The sequence below is a fragment of the Esox lucius genome, chromosome 5 (assembly GCF_011004845.1).
Source record: "Esox lucius isolate fEsoLuc1 chromosome 5, fEsoLuc1.pri, whole genome shotgun sequence".
Taxonomy (NCBI): domain Eukaryota; kingdom Metazoa; phylum Chordata; class Actinopteri; order Esociformes; family Esocidae; genus Esox; species Esox lucius.
Window position 1 is genome coordinate 23560193 of NC_047573.1, and position 17890 is coordinate 23578082.

Here is a 17890-nt window from a genome sequence, read left to right on the forward strand (position 1 = left end):
CCTGGAGCGGGGACGCATTTCTCAATAGCCTAATGAAGAAATGCACTTAATCTACTTCTCTTGTAAGTTTATATAGCCTACATTTTGTGAGGAAATTGTCCCTTTTCAGTATGAGTCCAGTGGTTATGGTCAGTCAGATGTAATCAAAAAGCAGAACACTTCTGTCAAAGACCCAGTGTGGTCTCTGGCAGTGGAACAGCAGGTTACCACAGTGAGCTAGAAAATGGAATGACCCTTCAAATTATACTTTGTTCCCACTATAACACCATCTAAATCGCTACAAATACAATTGAAAATTCTGAGTGCTGCAGGACCTCCACGTGCAGGCCTAGATTGTTTCTAGAATAAATAACTTATCTGATGACGTTTAGCGATTGAATCATATAATTAACTTGGAATCACGACATATGCTATATCTTCAATATCTTCATCCATCCAACGCCATAGAAATGAAAGTTTCACATAACTTGTTATTTCAAATCTGGTTTGCAATGGTGCAATCGCAAAAACAGCAACACTGCGTATTTTTTCATTATGTATATTAATATAGCATAAATATATAGTGACTAAAAGCGTGTGTGTAAATGTGAGTATAATACAGGCCAAGGGCTACGCTAACAGTTGATATACACTTCAAAATAGATACGCGTTTCAGCATTTTGAACCAGGTGTTAGTCAGGTCAGTATATCTACAGCAATGGATGTAGAAGATTACTGCATGAGCCAAAGGTTAATGTCAGCCGGTAAATTTGATCTGATTACCTGCGGCATGCCTGGATTAAACCTCGTGGTTATTAATCAAAAAACGCATTGGCTTTGATAACATTGCCTTCATCATAGGTTCCTGTAGGCTATGCGACAGAGATACTTTTACATAACTTCAAATCCAACTTGAACGTTGGTTATAGAAGACAGGGATCCAAAGTGGGTCATCTATAATGCATGGTCGCAGTAGGCAAATAGCCATGTAAATAGGCTACAGAGGAAAGTGCAATAATTCCCAACACTTCATACACTTCTCCTATATTATGAACATGTAGCCCAGAAAAACAGCCATGTATGGTTCGCAAAGGGCTTCGCGTCAACTTCGCCATTAGTGAAATGAAGTTAACGAGGCTGTGAAAATGCCACCTACAGTGATTAGAGCCGTTCCAGTGCTGGTTTCTGATGGACGTGCTGTAGGGATGGGGCGCTCCGGGCACAAGTCCTTTCTCCGGAATCAAACATCCCCTGCTCTGGTTGTAGTAATCCATCATTAAAAAGGGATTCGGGTTGGGATTCAGTCCCACGACGTCCACGCTCTCATACATCATACGTAGAAAGAAGGCAATAGGATTTTTGTCCAAAGGGAAAAATAATGTCTGCTGCGCGCAACAATTTGGGCACACAAATATAGGAGCAGTAGACTTGATGTTTTCAGTTTGCCACCAGCAGAGGTAGTAGAACGGGTGCAAAATTTTAAAACTGAAATAAATGCGGGGCATATATCCGTTTAGACACTTAGATTTCAGGTTCACAAAATGATTAGAGGCGATCCGATAAAAAGCTATAATAATTGTAAGGAATATTCACCCACACTCAGTTTGAACACATCGTTCAAAAGAATGGTCAACATGATTTCAAAAGTGAGGTTTGGAATGCACCGAATAATTCGCTTAATCGGAAAACCGACACGACAGGAATAACTTCAGCCCGATTGGTACTTATAACGGCCTTGATCAAATAAACTAGACCGAAAACAAGACATAAGCTAACCTACAAACTGCAATACCTGAAATCGCGCAACGGGATCCCAGTACATTTCAATAACACTCCACCCACTCCAGAATAGGCAAACGAGAGTAGTTGCAGATCAGTCAATGGTGTACTTCCAACTCGTCCTCTGGGATAAGAAAGATTGTCCTGTTTGCGCTCTTGCCTTGGGTGGACTATCAGCCTCTTGTCTATCCGCCTATCCACTTATTTTGTCCACCGCGATTCAACAATGCACAGCAACTTGAATTGGTACATATCTTGGAGTTCTTGTATTTAACTGACCCGATTCGGCCCACACAATCGGTTCTTCTCGCTTGTATTTAGAGAGGAGCCGAATCCGCTCCAACATTTGTGTCGGTATCATGTTCTGCAGAATGTGACAAGGTACAGCAGCTGGGCTTTGGCTCCACCTACAATCGCCTTTTCTCCTCGCTCCACTTCGTTGGTGAATCCTCCCATATTTAACCCTTCACAGACATCACCCGAACTGTGCGAGACATAGGGCATATATGCGAGGAACCTCTCTGGCTTCTTTGCCATTATCTATCATATGTAAGTGCATGGGACTAAAAAGTAATGCACTGAACGACATAATTAAGTTATGTCTTGTCTCTAATTAACTTTTCGTGTCTTTTTAGCGCGTCTATGAACCTAATTTATTTGAGTGGTCCATGTGCTATGTACCCCTGTTCTTAGAAGTCGTCTACCCTGACTCGACATTTGGTCTACTCCAACAAATTTGACCGGTATTCCCGTGTTCTCATCGTTCACTACCCTTTTTTTTTCTCATTCGCTGTCTTGCTAATTTGCCTAATGCTATGCGGCTGAACTTTTCTTGAACCCACGGAACCAGGCACCCTCACCTCCAAATGACCCACACGCTGACTGGGATTCGCCCTTGCATTTCTCATCTGACATCATTCAAGGTTTCCCACCTTGTACACCCGATATTACACAATCACACTTTCCCCAAGTGCTGTTCACTGAACCAGCGCATATGCTCTGTGATCACATACCAGTCAACCAGGCCCTACAATCAAAAACTCACACTTTTCCCCACTGCATACATATTCACATGCATTCATACATACGCTATATAAATTGTTTCCATTTTTTATTAATTAGCTAAATCAAGTTGATGTGGGTGGAACCAGTCCTATAGAATATACCACTTAAAAAATATTACAAATAAAACATGCAATAAAAATGTGGTGGGAGTGACAAATTCACAACCCTATTCACAAACAAATAAACTCCCAACATTATTCCATTGTAATAACCATGACAGCAGAATTAGAAAACTGATCGAGTTGCATGTTGGAATAGATCTACTCTAGCCCATAACTGATGACCAACTTACTGATAGGGCCTACATTATTTCCAGACCTGATGACTGTATTTTGCCACAGTATTGGTAAGGTGTAGCTAGCACACCCTCCTTGCTAGGGCTCATTATTGGAACATCCCATTCCCAGCCTCTGGCCTACTCCTTAACCACAGGGCCATGATAGAGCATTGCCTAATGTTTTTTCTACAGTAGTATTATTTAGATGAACGAGACTTGATTTGCGTGTGAGATAAATTTTTATAGTGTAAAGAGGTTGCCATTTTCAATCGGCATTAACAAGGCAGCTATGGCGCATCACCTTCCAAGGTAACATTGGACATTTCGGACCAATACTCCCCGCGCATAGTAAAGTCCGATGACGATGACATTTTGTTTGTTGGAGTTAAATTAGCCGTAACGTTAGGAAGTCTGGTTCTGTTAGTCCTTCCAGTTTTACAAACAGAATAAGAAAAAAAATATATTCGTTCTACAAAAAACATCAAACACTGGCAGCGAAACAATTCTCCTATCACCAGCAACAGCACTTGTTCGTCGCAGAGCACCATGTTAGTTACAAGGTAAACAACATTATCAGTGAGTTTATATGCATTCCAGGTCAATGATCTGGCCAAAGCGCTGCGATTCCATGTTTGCCTTACGGCGTAACGAGAGTAACTCGTTTCTAGTGTTGATAAAAAATGGTGCTTACATTTTAGGTTATTGTTATTTAAATAAAATTGTGTTCATGTCAATTGATGTAGTCAAAGTAGGCTCTAAAAGGTGTTACAGGTGTTATTGGTATTGTCCGTAGTGGGGGTGTCCTGCTCTCCATTTGATTGTGACATTTCATTCCAGACTGTTTACTTTGACTGATAACGGCTCAGTGGAGAGCTGGCTCTGGGCTCTGGGCAGATACCAGAGGAGAAATTCCTTGACAGAATGGGCCCGCAAACGGTGTCAGAAAATGCTAATTTTCTCTGCCTGTTTCTTTTCCCCTCAGCTTGGCTTGCTATTTTAGTACTATGTTGTTCTGGCACAGCCAGAGAGAGATAATAGATTGTTGATTGCTTATCACAGAGAACCAACTTCTTTCAGCCCTTCGATGACAAAATGCCTAATAGTCACTTGTAGAATTCCTTCAAAACATGACGAATCATTCTGAATCCATGCAGGCGCCAGGAGACTTAATGAGTGTCGTTTTTCAGGCTTAGAGAGAGAGAGAGATGGTAAAAGAGGGTGAGGAAAAGGGAAAGGGAGAGGAGGTTTGCTTTGTCCCTTTCGGCATGGGGGTATTACATCAGCAATCGCTGGGAGAATGAGGACACTGGTATTCTGCCAATACGTTGCCCAGTCATATCAGTGCCCAATGCACCCGGTTTAAAAAAAAACAGGTCTTCTCTCCGGAGCTGGCGGCTTGTTTCGACATTGGGAGCTGGGAGATTAAAAACTGTCACACCTAACACTGAGCCGAAGGAGCCAAGCTTGGCCAGTTAGAGGTTAAGCTGATGTGGTAAGTGAACTTCTGGCACAAGTTCTGTGTCTGTCAGTGTGCGAAAGGCAAAGCCTAGAAGGAGAAGCCATTGCCGACCTAGCTCAAAAACGCTGGAAACAAGGGACTTAAACAACTCCACATTCCTAAAAACATAAAAAGCTACTTCGGCTCCTGAGAGATTGTATGTGATGTGTGTGTGTGTGTGTGTGTGAGTGTGCACGCATATTCTACTCTACTGCGTGGCTCAGGCTTCAAAGTGTGGTTACTTAAAGCCTCAACGGCCCACTGACGGAACAGCCTTGATTAAAGCACCATTCAGGCATTATTGCCTGGCAGAATTAGTACTGTTATGTAAGTGCGAAATAATAGAAGGATATGATGAGGGTAAACACAATGTCCTTGATTGGGGGGGTAATTGGAGGACAGATTGGATGGGGGATGGGGAGAGGAGAGAGTGAAAGAAAGGGTTGTTTGAGGGAATTCAAAGAGCTTTATGAGTTAAGAGATTGCAGCCTGAACGTTGTCAAACTAGTTTTTACTGCTCTACTCTCCTTGCCTCAATCAAGGGTGTTAGGAAGCAGTAAAGAATGGACCCTCACCATTCCCCCATCAACACAGGAGATGGCTAGCTATAAACCTACAGGTTTGAACCAACAATGGGTCATTATGCTATTGGGCTAACTGCTGTAGTGCCAAGGGCAAAATAAGAAGTGTTCCTCTGAAAACAAAGCATCGCAAAAACTAGGTTAACAGGCAAGATAAGTATGAGAAAATTGTTTTGAATGTTCAGCTAAGGTTGGCCCAGATTCAGCGACATCTGCACTCAGCTGTCCCTCGTTGATTGTGTTCTCACACATTTCAGACTTTTTATTGCTCCACATACTTCCTGTAACAATATGTTCTTCTTTGGAGTGGACAGACCAATCCAAACAAAAACACTCGCACTTAGTCAAAAGGCAAGGGAGATGTCAAGAAACGTGGGCAAAGGACTAGAGAGAAGCTGACCATTGGTGTTTTCAATCAGCCAGTCTGCTGGAGAATACTTGGCGGGGAGTTGACCCTGGCCTGTCTGCTGACAAGATAAAGACGGACATGTTTGAGTCGGTCCAGCCCAGCTCGTCTAATTTTGGATTTCCCATCGTCCGCTGCTATCCAGATCCCAGTCTTCCACACTTGCCTCATCCTCTCCCACGCTAGCTCTCACACACGCCAGCTGATGGTTAACACCAGACTAGAAGATCAGAGATAACTGAAAGAAGCCAGCTTCCCAGAGCTTTCCATCTCTCTTGTACTATGTTATGTGTGACCTAATAAAGCCGAACAACGGAAGAGAAACAAAACAAAACCCAGACGGTGTCGATGCAGCGGTTTGCGCTTATCGCCTTTCTTCGCCGTTAACCCACAACCGGGGAGCTCGTCTCTAAATCAGCGATGCCAGCTGCGTGGCACACTTCCTCGTGCCAGTCTGCCGGCTCTCTGCTTCCCCCGGTGAACGAGTGACACGTCTGTCTTTCAAGTCCAGGGGTTTTCACCGTACCTGAGGCGGCGTGGGCTAAGTAGCGTTGCTGTTATCACTTCACTGCCGGCCGCGTGTGTTTGCACAGCTGTGTTTTTTTTCCTCCTCCGGCAGCCCATGTGCTCGCCACAGCCAGCCAAAAACAGCAGCTGCGCCTGCCGACTTCATGTGGATGGTGTAAAAGACCCGGCGCTCCACGTGAGGACAAGCCGCCGGCATCGATGGACGGCGCCTCTACTTCCACCTTTTCCTATGGATCCATCGGACATGGGTTCTATGTCAAGGGGGACACTCCCAGATGCATGTGTGTGGTGGTGATTTTCAAAAGAGCTCTTTAGTGGCTAGCAGGGATCTTTGTGAAAGCCTTATGTCATTATCCCCTTTAATGTCCCTGAAACAGAAGATTCTGGCATTTATGGTACATGCCTATCTCCCCATAAAAGCTTTTATTGCTTGGCTCAGTCTATAGCGGCCATGACCTGGTTTCCTGCTTTATGGGGACCTTCACTATATCACCAGCCGGGAGGACAAAGCAGGCCGACATCAGTGTTTACCCAAAGTATTGGGAGCTCATAAATCCATCAGGGCTGGAGTTATTCTGGAAATACCTCTGGACTAAAATACTAGGGCTGTGAAGGAAGCGGTAATCATACAACAATGTTTCCATCCATAGTTTCTATGTGCGTTGTGGCGTGTACAAATATTGATGATTATGTACTGCGATTCTCACACCACAACTTCTTTATTAGATTGTGAAGAAAATCAGTTAAGAATCTCCCTAGGTGGTAAAAGTGTACAGGGATGAGCTCAATACTCCTTTGCATAATGAGCCTAAGGTCTTTTTCTGGTGACATGATGATTGATGCATGGCTGATATCTGACAAATAAATATAATCGTCCCCTTATCCATAATACATTTTATAATGTAGGGTAGCTTATCTGCAGAGTTGAAAATGCAATGTAAACACGTTAAAACACAACATACAAGAAAAATTATCTGATGTACATCAGTTCCTCGCGCACAGCTTTTTATCCACAAATAGTGTATTCTTTTTAATTTACAAGAATTTTGAAAACCATCTGGCGCCAACTGTCTGGAAATGTAGCGCCAGACAATGCTATTGGGCCTATAACAGTAAATCATTTCAAAGAGTCCACTAAATCAAGAGGGATTCCCTAAATTGTCTACCTAGAAATACGACCAGTCAAATGGGCCATGAACTGGGATTGAAGTGCTGTCTAACATCTACAGATAAATGGACACCACTGTTTCAATCCAGCTCTGAGTGGAGAAGTAGGCCAATCACACCTGCACTGTGCTGGAGCCTTTGGCCTCACTGTGAAGAAAGATGATTCAATCATGACAGGAAGAAGCAGGTAAGGCAGGGAGGGAGGATGAGAACGACCAGACTGGCTGGCTGGCAGAAAGCCCTTCTGTACCAAGGCCCTACTGCCTCATTAGATCCATGAAGCAATTAAAGCTCTGCGTTCATTCTACCCATCCATCCTGGTTTGGCCTCTACTTCAGCCTTGCCTTCAGAGACCCACTGACTCAGGTTTAACAAGGGGCACGAGATAGAGAGAGAGGAGTGAGGGAGAGAGGGAAGAACAGAGACCTCTTCAAAAGTGACTTGGTTGGCTTTGATTCTCTCCTCTGTGCTCCTCTCTCGTCTAGTGTTTCATCTCTGTCTCTCCCCAACAGAGCTCTCCAGCCTGCCTTGCTGCCTGGCAGCCTCTGTCTCGGTCTAAGCTCAGGGCTTTAGGCCATGTACAAAAGCATTTATTCTCTCTCCCTCTGAGCCCGGAGACTGAACTGAACTGAAGAGAGAGCTGAGGAGGGAGGATTTCCCATTGAGTAGGGCTGGCCGGCGGGGTTCGCTTTAAGTGGATCCCCCCTCTCCCCTTGTGTCTTTCCCAGGCCCGAGGCATTATGAAACCCCTACCGGTGACCTCCACTTGAGATGTGCCCCGGGAGGTGGCAACGGGCCTTTGGCTGGTCGCAGCTGATTGTTGCCCTGCTGAACAGTGCTGGAGTGTACGTCGATGGGTGGATTGGTGGGTGGAAATGGTATAACCTGTTTGTAACATAATTACAATGATATTTGTGCTTCCTGTTGTACTGTAGGTCAAGCCTGGTGAGGGAGATCCTCACACCCCCCCCCCCCCACACACACACACACACACAAACACACACAAAGTGATGTGAAATGTAAAAATGTGCAGAGCCAGTTCAAATGGTAATGGAACATCTAAAATCCCCTGCTTAGCCAGCAGGTTGGTGGGAACAAAAGCCTGTCAGGGAGAGCGACAGCAAGCAGCTCCCCAGCAGCAGGTCAAAACTGTTGCTATCAGAGGTGGGCATGGTGAGGGTAGGGGGTGCTGGGGGGTATGGGGAGGCGGTAATGGAATTGATAACTCCTCTGCCACATTAAAGAGAAAAGAGGCAATGACGGGGAGGGTGCTGGCAAAGGGAGGAGCAATCATCTGCATTTCAAAAAAGAATGGAGGGGTGGGGGGCAGAGAATGCAGATGACGGTGGTGGCTGGGCTCCTCCCTGGTTCATCTCTCTACCCCTGGCGCCCATCGCCACCCACCCACCCTCTCTCCATCCATCTCCTCCCCTGCTACAGCAGAATCCCTATAGCTCCCTGTCACCTTGTGTACATGTGGGGGTGGGGGGGGTTAGCGGCAGAATAATTTCTCCCTCCATCCCTCCGCCACTGAACGAAAACAGTTAATTGGATGAGAGCTGGCCCTTTTACCCACAAGTCCCAGGGGTCGGCGTGGGTCAACTTCAATGGAGACAACCCTGACAGTGGAAGTACACCAACAGCAGAGAGACTTTTCATCAGACTTACTATTCTGCCTGGTTCAACCACGGTCCCTGGATATACTGTATCTCTCTATGTAAGAAAAATAGGCAACAGATAATGGAGACATTTATATGTAAAGACATATTTCAAAACATTCTGAATTCCACAAATATTCCTGTCCTTCACAAACTAATCCTGTCCTTGACAAATTCATTAACCCAATTAAAGTTAATATATCATCCTCCATTAATGATGCAATGATGGGCTATTTTGTGTTATTTTGTAAGTCCTGGATCTCTACCATTCACAAAAGAGGTTTGTGTCAGTGGTTGGTGAGATTGCTTCCCTGAGCATGTTTGCCAAATTTCATCACAGAGTCAAACAGATAAAGATATTTAAACATGTAACTATTATAGTGCCACCGTGTGGTCAAAATGAATATTCCTGTATTCACTGAGGATTCTGTGTTTTCAACACATGCACCATTAAGTCCATATGCATTTATTTGCATAGCCATACCTAGTAAAAGTGGAATAATCCATTGTATTAATTGTATCATTCAACTCTATTGAGTGTATCCCGAAGATTATGCATTTATTAAACCCATAGCCACTCTCTTTCCCGTAGCTATTCTTTGTAAGTCACCCTTGGAGACTTACAGCAACACCTGACCACAACACAGTACTCCAAGAAAGTGTGTAGGGTAAAGGTGTTGGTTTGAGATTCACAGAGAGATTTATTTTGCTGAAAGAGAAGTCAGACAGATTCAAACCCATGCCGCAGCAGTGAATGTGGATGGGAGGCAGCAGCTTAGAAATCTGGCTAAACATTTTACATTTTTAATCACTTGTTGCAGTGCCAGCATTTTGTCAATCAATGTAATTTAGAAAATGCCTAATTTCAATAGAAATACATAATATTTTTTTATTTATTTCAAAATCAGGCCAGAAGTCTGAGATAAAGGGACTGTGACACAATTGTTACAAACAAGTGAAGAATTCACATTTTAAAAATGAAAACGAACATAACATACCATGTTAACTGCAGTCTACAGGCTATATAGCTTAGGCCTACATATTTGAATGATACTGAAGTGAATTTAATGTTCCTTCCATTATTATAATTACATTGATTTCTATTTAGCTAACTGTATTCTGTTATATCTGCCTAAATATTTTCCATTGTGTAAGTGTCCAACTGAAATATTAATATAGACTAATGCATTATTATAATTACAGGGTAAGCATTACAATAAGCCACCTCCATGTTTGCAGCCATAGGTGAAAATATATTAGGTAGGACAGTATATGTTGAATAATTACAAATGTAAAGTAAAATTTTAAGAAAATCAAGAAAGCTGAGCTAAGCCCAGCACTACCTTTCTATTGATCCTCTTAGTCTTGACACATGATCTAACCATGTTGTCGGGGAAAGTTCTCTGAGTCATGCTTTGAAAAACACATGCAACCTATTCGGCTATTGCAGAATAGATGCATCATTAAAATACACCTTAATTTCAATCTCTACGCCAGTCAGTAAATTTTTTTTAAGATAGTATATTGTAAAACCACCTGTAACCGAGCTAACAGAATTACATGGCCTTCACTGGAAAAGCATGCGCAATAAAATTCACTCAAACAGCAAAAAAGAGAAGAAAGCTATAAACAAAAGATCTGGCAGACAACAAATCAACTAAATGCCAAAGGGATTTTTTTTGTTTTGCCAGTAGTGCTCGACTAAGTTGCTTTTGGTAAAGTTGGTCCATCTTCAAGAGAAGTTTAGTCAATTTATTGTTGTCTTTGGAAATGGTTAACTGCTAAACTTTTAAACCGAGACTCTGAATGTTTCCCAGATTCACTGACTGACAGACGTACATTATCACTATGGATACCCAAACCATCTGTGTTGCAAAGCAGCCCAGAGAAAGAGAGAGCTCTAGTCTCTCAATAGTTGGTAAACAGTGCATTACAAAGTGAATGGCCCAGAAGGAGAGATCATTAGCCTGGCGGACCGTTCTATTCTCAGATTTTGAGGGGGGTGGCGGGGGGGGTTTGATACATAAAAGAAAAGAGCCTGATAATATTTAACCAGGGGAGATGTATCATCAATCTCCCCCTCCCCTCTCTTCACCCCTGGGTCCTTCCCCATTGTCATGCCAGCCTGGCCCCCATTCACACCTTATTCAATATTTTGGAGCCATTGTTCCACCTTACATGCCCCCTCTGAACTACATTACTTTTCCCACTCTCTCCTAAACGGGAGGGGCTAGCTGAAAAAACTTCATATGTTCTGGCGGTGTCAGGGGTAACAAAACAAGTCTCTCCTCGGTCACACACACAGAAGCAGACAGAGGCCCATAAAATGCGCACACACATTTGATCCTGCGGATCCGTCGAGCGCATCAGATGACAGAGGACATTAATCGGACTCATCCTCACAGCACCTCACAGTACCTATAGAAAAACACTCTTTATTCCCCGAGATCCACGCTAAAGCTGCACCTTGGTGACAGCATGATACAGCACTCTGTTCAGTCTTCCTGTCTCTCTGGAAAGTCCCCTCTCTTCCCATCCCCTTGTCTAATCCTCAATAGGAAAACACTGCCGTGTCCATTGAAAATGTGTGTAGATTTGTGCAGGTCTGCTTGTTTCCTGTATAACGGTTTTATCTTAGCTTCAGGTAATTTAGAACAGAGTGGTGTGTTTGGGTGTGTGTGTGTGTAGTTAGCACAGACAGGGGGCGAGATAGCATGGCATCAGCACATTCTGTTATCCATAGTTCCCTGTGTGTTTGTGCATTTTACACTGTCCGCCAGATTGTTGTCCACCTATAACAAATTTAACACTCCAGCTTTGCGAGAAATGTCATGAAACAGAAGTCACCAAGACATCTGTAATTTGACAAGCCATTTGAATGGTCATGTTGCATATTCCAAAATGAAAAAGCCTTGTCAGCATCTGTTTTTTGATTTTTAGATTGTCTCTAGAACCGGAATATTTTTTTCCAGTTTTGATATATGTCCAAAAGCCTACAATAGCTATCATTATAAAGAGTACTGTTGCTGTAAAAATATAAGATAAGCACTGCAAAACAAACGTGTACATTACATTTTGGGGACCAGCGTTCTTTCCTGTAATCTCAAATAATTTATAATTTTGGGGGAAATGTATGTGTGGCTGCCACTTGCATATCTGAAATATATATATATATATATATATATATATATATATATATATATATATATATATATATATATATTTATTGTTTTATCTCATGCTAGAAAGGTTTGGAGACCCCAGGTCTAAAGGGTCAAAGTTCATCTGGAGCTAGCAGAGCCATCAGTCTCTCTCTGAACCCCTCTCTATTCTGTCCGTCCTTCTCTTCCTCCACTCATCTCAGATAGGCTGGCACAGGGCTTGCATCTATTTTCACTGAAGCATGGCCAGTTGTGTCTTCCAGCTGGATGGCCTGCCAGTGTGTTATCTGGTGTGATCCTGAAATGTGCTGCTTGCTGTTCTGGCCTCAACTATTACAGGGGCTGGACAGGTGCCCTGATAGACTGGTGGGGCGCTGTGCCTGTCTGCCTGTCTGCCTGCTTCAGTACTCTGTTCTCAGCTCACAACACTGCAATCTGACCCTGTGTCTGCAGCCTTTGTTTTGTGAACTCAATGCTGGTCTGGGAGTGAGGTTTTGGAAACTATATGAAAAAATACATTGTGATTGAAGGGACATGATGGCAATGTTGTTTTCGGTATCTTCTAAATGCTTGCTGAATAGATTTTAGTGTAAAAACCAAGACGTAGATGGAAATTGAATGGGGAAACAAGCACTGGGCAAATTTGCCAAGCAGCCTTCTGATTGGAAAATGGAAACACTGTAGATGAGTTCAGAGCTTAACTAGTAGCATGGCAAATTTAAATCACAACCTTCTCTGCTATAGACTATATGATGACGCATTTAGTCCTCTAACTATAGGGAGAAGTGTGTATGTGCCCGTGCGCATGTGTGTTCACTGAAGTCTGCCCAGAAATCAGCCCTATGACCCATAACCTACTTGGCCGAGGGCCCTGCATTTTTCATCTTCTTCTGGATCTTTTTCTTTCCCTTCTATAGATGATTTATCACCCCCTCTTTCCCCCTCATACTGCATCCTGATTAGCACTTGTAGTGTGTCAGAAGTAGTATGTCTTGTGTAGTAGTAAGGTACAGCTGTAGTTGTCACAGAAGGAAGAGTTGTAGTCGGAGGCAGCAATAGCTGCCATCAAGTTGTAATTAGTGATGAGGAAATAATTGTATAATGTGAAGAAAAATATGACAATGTGTTTTGAGCACTTATTTCCATTATTTAACTTCTGAAACTTTGATTGAGCTGGGGGATTTTTTTTAGACCATTATGTGTTAACGAAAGAATTTGCACATGTCGTAATGAAAATTATAATTGTTGGCACTTTTCAAAGTCGTTTTGTAAGCTGTACTTGGAGAGGAATTTCAAGATTTAGCAGCATTTTGGCTTTCTGGTGGACTACAGTGATGCACAGACACACTGTTGCTGATAAAAACAATAACTGTTATGTTCCTCCAAACAACTGACTACACAGCAGTTAGCACCTTAAACATCTTAACACATCCATGCCAACTTCACACAAACATCAATATCGCCCAGCAAACAAGGAAACTCAAAGAGACATTACAACTCCAATCATATTGAAGCAGCCCTTAGCAACAGATTATAATAATGCTAAATAATTTGCTAAAGAGCGATAGGTGTGTTTACAGCATATGCTCCTTCTCTGTGGGCGAGAATGTGAATGAAGGGTTTCGACATCTAAAAGTGCTCGAGCCACAATATCCCTATCATACTTATTTCAGGAAATAGGTAGTTACCACACTATATGAGCAAGCCAAAGCACGTTAAGCAAGCTAACAATAGATTGGCCACTAAGTGCCTCACAGGGTTTTATTTTTGTTGAGTAAAAATTATTGTTTTTATAAAATGTATAACTGATCTTTGGTAACTGGAAATACATTTTTGCGCTGTGCTGATAACATACCAAACTGTAACCTTCAATCTGCAATAGACCACCCTGGACAATGACCTGCCATTATCTGCCAACATGAACAGTTTTGACATACTCCAGCTGGTTCCTGCTCTATAACACCTGTAGAATAGGACATTAATGCTTACAGGAGGAGGCGCAGGTCCTTTCCCAGTCAGCTCCCACGCAGCCCAGTCAAAGCTCATGTCTGTGCCTGGCACCTTAATGGTGGAACAAGCTTCCCCCTCAAGCCAGGACAGCCGACTCGCTGACAGTTTTCCCGAAAACATCTAAAACCCTACCTCTTCAAATATTATCATGAATAAAATAACTATTTTGTTGAGGGAAAAATGGGCATGCTATGCTTGTGATATGTCGTGGACTCAGCAAGCTATTTTAAGACGAATGCACTAATGTCTCTCTGAATGTTAAAATGTACTAGATGTAGTATTCCACTGTGACAGCTGAGGAGTGGTGAGTGGTCTAGCACAAAGGACCATTAGTGGTAGATTTCGCCAGTGACCCCCCGCCCCCCTACCACCACCAGCCCCCGATACTAGTTGGATGTACTGTAAAGTGCTTTGAAACCCGGGGACAAACCCTGTGGATATAAACGTAATAGTCCTATGCAGTATGTTGGTGACAGTAACGTTCCAGGCAGTGGGTGCAGTGACGTGCTCCAGTTGATGTACTCACTGCGTGATGTGATTGGGGGAGCCATACTGTACGTTACCTCCTTGATACTGTACTGCAAGGGGGGAGGCCATGGAATTCAGTCACAGTTTTTGTCTGAGCGGATGGTCAGTGGTCTAGAACATAGTGATCACAACTAGCCCAGAAAGATACACAGTGTTTGAGGATACCAATACATTTCATAGGTCAATTGTTTCTCAATTCATTTCTGGGAAAATTCTTAATGAAATCCTTTTGACAGGAAAGTCATTTTGGTCAGCAAAAAACCAAATGGAAATCCTAATGAAAATAAAACTAAAAGAAATGACATAGACCACCTGTTTGCAACCCCTGCTGTACTGCATTCACTAACCCACAAACACACACACACACACACACCAGTCAACGTCAAGGGAGCACTAGAAACCACAGGGTTGCTGTGGGTTGAATCTTGTTGCTATGGGGTAAATAAGACTGTGTGCATGTATGTGTGTGTGTCTGTGTGTGTGTGTGTGGGTGCGCATGTCGGTTTGTGTGTGCATGTCTGTGTGTATACATATATGTGTGCGCGCACTTGGGACTGTACTGGAGCAGGGATACTGAATGTGTGACACAGGTGAGGAAATAGCATGTGAATAATTCATTGCAGAGAGAGATGGAGAGAGGCCAGTAAACAGGACATCCGTCCATCTATCCATCCATCTCTCCACACATCCACTGTACTTCACCCCTCCATACATCCCTGTCTCTCCATCATTCTCTCTATCATTCTCTCTTTCTCTTTCTGCTCTGGGGAACTCAGATAAAGCATAATGGATCTGCTGACATTCAGCTGTCCCACATAAAGATTCTCATTAAATAGCCCTGGCATACTCTAATAGTGACACACATGCACGTACACACATATGATCCAGCCCTTGTGCGTGGGTGTGTGTGTGCGCGCGCGTGTGTAAGCTTATCCCACTGTTTCCACTAGAATATCTTTAGGGGTGACAAAGGAATTCAGGCGGCGTGCGATTGGTGGCTGAGGCGCTCATGCTTTCAGGCCAAATGATGCAACATACGATCAGCTATATAGAAGTAGTCTGAAGCATGAGGTCACACATGCATCTATATGAAAGGCTTTTAGAATGTATTTAACCTTGCATTTAATCTGTCAATATTCATGATTGTCCCTGTATTCATCATGTTGAAAAAATCATAATCATCTGTCCATTCATCTGATCTGCTCCCTCCCACTAACCTGGTCCTCCACACCTCACATTCCTCCTTTCATTTAGTAATGTAAACCTTACACTCTTTTACCTGGAATTTGATTGGATTTTGTTTTTAAACAACAGGTTTTACGTTTTACGGATTTATCTATTGATTGGATCAATTGATTTAGTTTTTAGGTCAAATCGAAGTTAAGAGAAACGGAGGCCATGTAGCTTCAGCTCATCTCTACATGAATCAGTGAATTTAGAAAAGAATAGAGCAATGAAATGCACAGTTGTGATATGTTCATAGTCATTGTGAAAGATAAACTCAACATAACATTCATCTGTGAGAAATGTTGTAAGAACATACTGGTAAATGAACTACCATGAGAACTACCAGAATTGAGCGAGCATTTTGCGGCCTTCAAAAACATTACTCGCACCCAGGAAGCATTTGCAAAGCTGACAGGACAACCGAAACCTGTACTGACTTCCAGAACGTCAGTGAAGGGAAGGCCTTGCTCAACTCTAGAAGAGAAACGTGGAGATGGGAGGATTTCCTCTAGTCCATCTCGGGGCATTATTTGCCATTAGAAACAACAATGTTCCTGGTGCTAAAACTCTGTGTTGTCCTGGGTCTACAGTGAAGGAAATAACTGCAGTAATCCCACACAAATGGATTCTATTTTCGTTCCTGTGGGATCAAACAACATCTTAAAGGCAACTCAGAACAGTTGAAGCATGATTTCATGGAACTGATTCTGTTGCTGCTAGCAACAAAAAAACTAATTATTTCTGGTCCCATACCTTCACTAGGTCAAGGGATTGAATGTTTCAGCAGGCTCATAACTGGTTACAGATTTACTGCAAACGTTGGGGGTAGCTTTTATAGACTATTTTGATACTTTTTGGAAGCAAACTTCATTTTATAAGACAGATGGTAATCTACCTAAATCATCTGGGTGCCTGGGTTTCATCTCAACAGCACATGGCAGCCTTAAGGAGGTGACTGGACAAACCAACCTCAGCTAAGGTAACCACTGATCTTAACTTGCAGTCCCGTTTGATCACTAAAATAAATGAGTTTTTCTATACAAGATCTCTCCCAAGGTGATCTAGACTGCATTCCAGCCATTCCGGAGGCTCAACTAGAACGACAGTACAGTATTTCAATAGTGCTTTTACCTCTACAGCAGATAAGCATGACCCTTATATAAGCATAACAGATCCAATCCTTGGGTTAATTCTGAAATAACTGATGCTATTCATAAGAAATGTGTTGTGGGCAAATGCTGGAAAAACCTCCAGCTTGGACTGGAAGACTTTAAAGAGATTTAGAAATGTAAATACAGTGTCAACCTATAATGGATGTCCTTCCAAATTCTGGAGAACATTAAAAACCCAGAGCCACCACCACACCGAACAGTGCTGCCACCACAACAGAGTTGTACCAACACAGTGTTGGACTCTGTATCCCTTACTGATCAAAATGTAATTTCTGCTGCCTTTAATTGTCACTATATTGCAGCAGGTGATCTTTTTAAGAAACCTCTATACCTAACCCAAACGACAGAGAAATACATGAAAATCAAGTAATTATCCAGGAACATTTTCTGTTCACTGAAAATGAGGTCCTTGATTCATTGACACTAAGATTCATAGACATTAGATACAGGCTTATTGGTTAGTGCAGCTACAATTATTTCTGGATCTCTAACAAATATATGTAATCTAACATAGATTTTGTGGGTTATCCCTAAAGTCTGGAAAACCACACACTCCCACTGCTGGGGACACTAGTGTCCTTGAGAACTACCGCCCTATCTTTAAATCAGTTTTTCCCAATCCTGGTCCTCGGGACGCAAAGGGGCGCACATTTTTGTTTTTGCCCAAGCACTCACACTCCTGATTCAAATGAAAGACTTGATGATTGGTTGTTTACGTCAATCAAGTGTGTAAGTGGTAGTGCAATACTTGAAACAGGCGTGTGAGCATAGGCGCCGATTTATGTTTTCCTCCGTGGGTGCTCAAAGGCGCACGCAATTTATATATATATATATATATATATATATATATATAT

General features: G+C 42.7%; 1 protein-coding gene across 5 annotated transcripts in view; it reads right to left on the bottom strand.

Moving 5' to 3' along the window:
• raraa (retinoic acid receptor, alpha a) overlaps positions 1-17890 on the bottom strand; it is a 140451-nt gene that overhangs the window by 40318 nt on the left and 82243 nt on the right. For 2 of the 5 annotated variants that reach the window (XM_010894510.4, XM_010894511.4), the window contains exon 1: positions 1136-2158. The exons of the other annotated variants lie outside the window; for them this stretch is intronic. In XM_010894510.4, coding sequence (XP_010892812.2) covers positions 1136-1484 — 349 coding nt within the window. In that variant the 5' untranslated portion in view covers positions 1485-2158. Of the gene's footprint in view, positions 1-1135; positions 2159-17890 lie in introns of those variants that run through there. 5 annotated transcript variants of the gene reach the window in all.